Source organism: Cryptomeria japonica, chromosome 1 (genome assembly GCF_030272615.1).
Source record: "Cryptomeria japonica chromosome 1, Sugi_1.0, whole genome shotgun sequence".
NCBI classification, from domain to species: domain Eukaryota; kingdom Viridiplantae; phylum Streptophyta; class Pinopsida; order Cupressales; family Cupressaceae; genus Cryptomeria; species Cryptomeria japonica.
Window position 1 is genome coordinate 358,453,584 of NC_081405.1, and position 7,705 is coordinate 358,461,288.

Below are 7,705 nucleotides of genomic sequence, written 5' to 3' on the forward strand. Positions count from 1 at the left end.
ACCATTTTCCTCTCACACACGCATTCATTATCCACTGGGCATCTTCTTTGATTCTCAATTCCAAGCACCAAGCTAGGACCATGCACACTATTTACATTTGTTTTGTATTTGTATTCTGGGGCCATGAACTCCTCTCCTAACATCATTCTTATCATCTACAGGAACATGGGGTCGTTTATAAAAAAAATATTCTTCAACATTTCATCTGTAATTTTCCCCAAGAAGGCGATTTGCCGCTTCTTTGCCCATAGATTGAAATTTGCCTCTAGTGTTTATCTTCTTTTCACTTGGTCATGACTTGCTTCTTCAAATGAATCATACATTAATAACCACCACCGTCATGTTCTCCAAATAATGCCCTTCTCACACTTCAAATGTCTTAAAACTCTTGCCCTATATCCATTCACTCAAGCCAATCTATCTCTCACCTTCAAATCATATTGTCTCGTCAACAATTCTCACCCCTTGAAAATCCTCCAATACTTTGTACTCATTACTAGTGTTAAATGTAGCATCCCACTTTGGTAGAATGTCTGCCACCCCATTTCCACTCCTATAAGTGTGAGAAATTTTGAAATCAATAAAAGTAGTTAACTTGGCTTTAATTAATTTGATATATTTATTAATATTCCACATTTGTGAATTTCCATTTATTATTGCATTGACAATATTTGTGAGTCCCCTTCCAAATGTAGTTTTGTAATTGGTAATTTTCTCGCCAAGTTTATGATGAGCAATGTCGTTTTGACCTCTGCTTCATTGTTGGTTCTGTCTTCAAGCTTCTAAGCTCCAATAGCCAAAATATTCCCTAGCCAATCTTGAACCACACAATGAAGCCCTAGAGGCTCAGGATTACCTTTAGACACTCCATCAAAATTAATTTTGATGCATCCTACCTCTCATTTTATTTAATCAACATTCCCATCCTTACAGGAAGATGGATTAACCCATAAAGACCTCTTAACAGGTAAATTAATACCAAAATTATATAAATGAACTTTATATCATTTATTTAATTATCTATTCATATAAAGTAAAGCATTTAAATTAATAAATCTCTTCTATTAAAATGATAATTAAAAATATTACATACATCTACATAAAAAAATATCCCTAAATATTTTAGATAAATTTATTCCATGTATCCATACGAGTATTAATCACATTGCTAAAGTAACATTACCATCATCAATCTCATTATCCTTCACATGGAATATAAAATTAATCACCTTGAAAAAATATTCTCAATGTCATAAATCTCATTATCCATGAGAAAAACTATAAAATTAATCTCTTAATTTTTTATGACATTTAATTAATATAATTTATAAATGTCTCCAAACAACTTCAAGAGAACAATCATTGCACCAATTTCAAGCTCCCATTTATATTTGATAATTGCAAGATTTCCCGTGACTTTCTAAATTATATATAATATAGATTATGGAAAGGACCCACAATGACATCATGGGGGAAAATGCACACAATAAGACACCCAGTTGGTTAGGCAACATTTCCATTCACATGATAACACACTCTCTAACAGTCCCTGCCATGGTACGTGCACTTCTGTGATCTCTCTATCATATGCTTTTTCTGGTATCCATCCTTTTCATCAACATCTGAACCCATTCATGTAATCTCAAGACTGTTTTCAATAGCCAAAACTATGGGCAGGTCAAGAAACAGCAACCTTGGCCTCATATCACCTTTTCGACTGCTCCCTCTCTTATCTGTCTGTTTCAATTTATTATGTCCTACCTGGCAAATCTACACTTTAACAGTCGAAAGTTTTGGCTCAGTTTTCAGAGGACACTGTGTATTGTCCAATACACCAACAAGACAAATAGTTAGTTACTTTGAGAAAGATGCAGGAATTGTTGTGGATCAAATGGGTTTTGGGGATTATAGAACTATTCAGGAAGCAGTTGACTCTGTGCCTGATAATAACATGGAGAGGATTGTCATACAGATAAATGCAGGCGTATACTTGTGAGTTCCTGTTTGAATGTATTATGCTGTATGCTGTGTTTGTTCATTTGTTGGTCTTGGAATCCAGTATTTCTTATAGAAATAAGCTATGGTTGTTATGTTTTTAGTTAATAGTTGTTGTATTTGAGTGTTTGATTTATGGGTGGGTGCAGAGAAAAAATCCATATAGGGAGGAGGAAATCTAATATCACATTTCAAGGCCAAGGTGGTGATGTTACACATATTTGCTGGAATGACACTGCTGCCACTTCTGGTAGCACAAGATCTAGTGCTTCTGTTACAGTTGACGCACCAGACTTCATTGCCAATGACATCAGCTTTAATGTAAGCTACAGAGAATTTGCAGCATTGAATTTCAGCTTTTTTTTTTGTTTTGAACATCATTTATGCTGATTATCAATGTTGATCATGTCAACATTTCATTCTGATGATGGATCATGAAGTATGATCCAAATGAAGGAAAAACTTAAGTATTGGCAAGATTATATTATAGACTGCAGGAATTCCATGTCCTTAACAAAAACGATTGTTAAAACCATAGGATGACTTTATCAGGTCTCAGATAAACAATCTTTTTGATGTCTGTCTAGAAGTCCACCGAAAACAACCGGCTGTATAATCTCTTCCCTAAAAATCTAAAATGAAGTGAAATCACACAAGGAAGGAAGACGAATGTAGTCAACTTGGTGTACAATTCTAAGTTTCTTGACTCACAGTTCTTACCTCAAAATCATCTAAGACAACAATCTGAATACCAAATTCAATAAGAAAAGAGAAACCCAAAATCAAGAGGGACAGAAAGCTGAGGTTTGTGATCCCCAGCTTCAATCAAGTGGGTATCAAACCTAGATTCTTGTCCATAGCATTCAGAGTCATTAAAGAAATAAAGGAAATTGTAACCTGTTTGTTACCACTTACAATGGGATTGTGATCTAACTGAACATGATAAATGGAGGAGAACCATCAACATCACTGTTAGCTAGATAAGGGAGAGGAACAAAAGGAGATTATTACATTAGATAATAACTTGAGGAAGGCTTGCTCTGGATTGAATCTTTGGTCATCAATAGGCTGCCAAGTGCCAATAGAATCTCATAAAATTGCTTAGCCAGCATCCCAATCAAACATGGAAAGAGGATCAGGATGAGAATAAATCGATTAGATGTTCCTCCCAGGCTTCTACCAAAGTTCAAACCCACCTCCAAAATTTCTTGCACGTCAGCCACCAAATGCATCAATCTGGTCTTCATCTCTGTATCTGCCATGGTTTCATTTTCACACGAGACCAAGATCAAAAAATCTCCTCAAACCCCCTTGATCAATCCACAATTAAATTAATACCTGTTGCAAAGCAGTGCCTTTTATGAAGTTTGCTAACAGTGTTTATTTAGAGTGTGTTTGTCTCTAGATGCTGAGAGATTAATGTTTAGGGTTTTTAATATTCTGCAATAATCCCCCTGTATAAACAGAATGGGAATTGGGGAAAAAGATATAAAAGATGACCAATATGATATTATGGTAGTGACCCATTTCTTCTCTATGACCCAAACACTGCCATAGAGGCTGCATTTCATGTGGGTATCAAGTGTAGGGTTGTGTTTGAGCCCTGACTTTTACTATTCACGAAACTAGTATGTCTTCCCACATCTACATTCTCTATTTCTTTACTCCAAATTTCATATAAATTTTAACAAATGTGCATCAGATTTCGAACAGAACAATTAACTCTTGATTGTTTCTACAGAATTTCGCATACCCCACAAATGGAACTCCGGGATCTCAGGCAGTGGCACTCAGAGTATCAGGAGACACGGCTGCTTTCTACAACTGTAGTTTCTATGGGGCTCAAGATACTCTGTTTGATGATAAGGGCAGGCACTATTTTCACAATTGTTACATTGAGGGAACAACTGACTTCATTTTTGGACATGGGCTATCCCTCTACCAGGTTCTAATAATAATTCAATATTCAGAGTCATACCTTATTAATACCTATTAACAATTTTAAGCTATCATTTAACTGTTTCTGGATTTGATTGTGTATTCTTTTTTGCATCAACGTGTTGAATCACACTCTGTGATCCATCATCAACTTACGATTCTACATCTCCTAACACTCTCTAACATTCCGATGATAGATCACAGAGTATGATCGAAAACATTGATGAAAAAAAGAACACACACAATTAAATCCAGAAATAGTTGCATGATAAACTTATAAACTGTGAAAATCTGATAAAATTAATTTTAAGTTACCCAAATATGACTTTTGTAATCTTTCAGGAATGTGAACTCCATTCTATTGCAGGAGTGGATCCATTGCGCATTACTGGATGCATCACAGCACAAAACAGACAAACATTACCAGAGAGAACAGGATTTTCTTTTGTCAGTTGTTCCATCACAGGCACAGGGCAGATATACTTGGGCAGAGCATGGGGTACATACTCTAGAGTAGTCTTCAGCTACACAGAAATGATAGATATTGTAGCTCCACAAGGATGGTCAGATTGGGGCGATCCTTCCAAAGACCAGTAATGCCCTGAATCTAACTTTTTTATTTATTATTATTTTTTTGAAGTATCAGGTAAGGTAAACTTCTAATATGATCAGTGATGCTGGTCTATTATGAACCGGCAAGGGACCTCATCCCTGTTTAATAATACTGAGATTCAAACCCGCAAGCACATTAAATCAGTGAAGACAGAAACCTCTGATCACAAAAACAACTCCACCTCTTAACACTTAACAAACACGCTATGAGAGAAACCCCAATCCAATTCTTTCTATTATGTACATTATGTCAAAACTGTTTTTTCATTTTTTATTTTTCTTCACTCTTTTTCTGATGCAGAGTTCTGATTGTGTATGTCAGGTCTGTGTACTATGGAGAATATAAATGCACAGGTTCAGGATCTGACAGATCTAAGAGAGTTGATTGGTCTCATCAGCTGACAGATGATGAGGCTGCTCTCTTTTTGAATATCTCTTTCATAGATGGTGATCAATGGTTGGATTTGACAAAATCTAATGTTACACAGTTTGTCAAACAATAGTGAATGATCAAATTTCAAAATTTTCAGATATCATAAAGCCATTAGGTACTTTATGTTGTTAAATGGCTCAACAGTTATAAAACATTCTTCAACCAAATAGCAGTTTGTGCTTTCACAGCCCTAACACAGAGAGGGAAGGGTGGGGAAGGTAACTTGTATAGTTTTGGGAACAATCTCAAGGCTAAATAAAAATACCTCTTTATTTTTAGATAAGTAAAATTACAGCTTATATTTCACAACGCGGAATCACAGAGATGGAAAGGAAAGGTGAGTCTAAAAGTAATTATGAGGAAGGATTATAGAAAAGATATGACATATTCATATCAATATCAATTTTTCAAATAAAAATGATTGCATTGTTTTGTACTTGTTATTATAAAATCTGTATATCTATGTTGTTTTTAATTTAATTTTGTGTTTATTGTTAAAGGATGGTTTTAAACATTTGCATATTCATAAATGGTGTAGTCTTTTGTAAATTTGGGCTATTTTTCTAATATTATGCCTACTAACATATGTATCTTACTGTTTTTTATTTGATCCTAGAATTGATGTTTCGCATGTGTATATAAATGTTTTTTTAATTTAGTTTTGCGTTGAACATTAGAGAATGGTTGAAATATTTATATATTCATAAATAGTGTTGTCTTGTGTAAAGTTGGGGCTCCTTTTCTTATGGAATGCCCACTAAGATATGTCTTTTGTTTTTTTATTTGATCCTAGATTTTTTGTCTTGTATCAAATGATTGGAGGGTGGTTTTGGTCATATATGTTATGATCTTTTGTACTAAACTTTCTAATGTGTGGACCGTGTTTTGGGTGTATTTGTCCATGATTAGTTAATTGATTAATTCATTTAATTCCTTATTAATATTTTCTCTAATCTTTAATTTTACATCATTTCTAGTGGACAAAACAATTTGTTGTTTTATCTCAACCCTCCACTCTATTTGCATGGATCAGGATCTCAACCATTCTCCTCTTTTATGTGTCTCAAACCACTCCTTTATCATACATGTGTGAGCATGCTAACTTGGAAACATCTTTAACATCCACCTTCACCCCTCAAATGCTCACATATGTGAGCATGCTCTCAACACATGCCACCTCCATAATCATGCATGTATGAGCATAATCAATCATTCAGCTCTTCCTTCACTTTCTTTCTTCTAATTCAATCTCTCATTTTCTATCAAATCTCCTCCATTGGTCAATGATCTTCTTCTCTCTCTTGGTACTTGTCAAGAGGTTATGAACTCCATATACACACTCATCTTAACCATTAATTTTATCTCCTAACCCTAGCCCTCCATTTTTCATTTTGAAAATCTATTTACAGAAGGATTGGCATGCTCATTTCATCCATGAATCATATGATTTCTTATGGTTCCCACTTTACATTCATCACCTACTTGCATACTATCCTTGGGCCACTCACTTTCATAACAACTCACTCATATTGCACTCCCATGTTGTCAAAATGGTGACATATTAGCAAATACTTTCATCACTAGCATATCAACATGTCACAATGGAGAAGACACGGTTAATGCGGTCAAAGAATTTTTTCGATCTAGAAGAATCCTTAAGGAACTCAACTCCACGTTTATTGCCCTAATCCCTAAAGTTGCTGGGGCGGATTCTATGGGAAAATTTAGGCCAATAAGTCTATGTAACTCTTTCTATAAGATCATATCCAAAGTTTTGACCACTAGAATTTTGGCTTTTCTCCCCTTCATCATCTCTGAGGAGCAGAAAGGTTTTGTTCCTAGCAGGTAGATATTGGACTCTATCATTCTTGTGCATGAGAACATTCATTCCCTCAATGTTGCTAAAAAAGAAGGCTTCCCGATAAAGTTGGATCTGGCGAAGGCTTATGATAGAGTGGATTGGCATGTTCTTTTCAGAATCATGGAGGCTTTTGGATTTGATGAAAAGATAACCAAAATTATTAGAGAGTTGATCACCACTCCTATGTTTTCTATTCCGATTAATGGATCTCCTACAAAATTCTTTAAATCGTCAAGGGGGCTTAGACAAGGAGATCCAATATCTCCTATTCTTTTCACCATTTTGGTTGAGAGCATGAGCAGATTGATACACAATCTGAAATTGAGTAAAACCATCAAAGGTCTTCAACCTTCCTTTGCTAATGTTTTTTGTTCTCATCAACAGTTTGTTGATGATACTATCCTCATGGGATATTCTTCTGTTAGGGAAGCTGAGGCCTTCAAAACTGCTCTTAATTCCTATGCTTTGGCTACTGGTCAACAAGTCAATTGGGACAAATCGGCTATATATTTCATGAATACTCTGGTCATAAGACAACAGAAAATTGCTAAAATTATTGGTTGCAAGGTGGACATGCTCCCTTCCACCTATCTGGGTCTTCCCTTGGGTTTAACTCCCCCAAATTCCTTTTGGAACATGCTTATTAATAAACTCAACAAAAAACTAGCTGGGTGGAAAGGTTCCATTTTATCTCAGGCTAGGAATTACAGCTCCTTCAAGCTACACTCCAGAACCTCCCTATTTATGCCCTCAGCTTATTTGGTACCTAGCTAAATTTGCTGAAGCATTGGAAAGAATCCAGAAGAGATTTCTATGGTCAGGAGTTGAAGAAAAAAAGAGGATATCCTTTGTTGCTTGGGACAAAG

General features: G+C 35.3%; 1 protein-coding gene across 1 annotated transcript; it reads left to right on the top strand.

Annotated features, from left to right (window-relative positions):
• The first annotated feature begins 1,536 nt into the window (after positions 1-1,536).
• LOC131069128 (putative pectinesterase 14) lies at positions 1,537-5,414 on the top strand. Its single transcript, XM_058004462.2, has 5 exons — positions 1,537-1,992; positions 2,145-2,316; positions 3,737-3,940; positions 4,276-4,526; positions 4,868-5,414. The coding sequence occupies exons 1-5, from the start codon at positions 1,670-1,672 to the stop codon at positions 5,046-5,048; spliced, it is 1,131 nt and encodes a 376-aa protein (XP_057860445.2). The 5' UTR covers positions 1,537-1,669; the 3' UTR covers positions 5,049-5,414.
• The last annotated feature ends 2,291 nt before the right edge of the window (positions 5,415-7,705 follow it).

What these genes read in the sequence shown, in the direction of transcription:
- LOC131069128 (XM_058004462.2), top strand. Translation starts at nt 1,670, where the DNA reads ATGGGCAGGTCAAGAAACAGCAACCTTGGCCTCATATCACCTTTTCGA. An exon ending in ATAAATGCAGGCGTATACTT is followed by an intron (nt 1,993 to 2,144) that starts GTGAGTTCCTGT and finishes GGGTGGGTGCAG; the next exon opens with AGAAAAAATCCATATAGGGA. An exon ending in GGCGATCCTTCCAAAGACCA is followed by an intron (nt 4,527 to 4,867) that starts GTAATGCCCTGA and finishes TGTGTATGTCAG; the next exon opens with GTCTGTGTACTATGGAGAAT.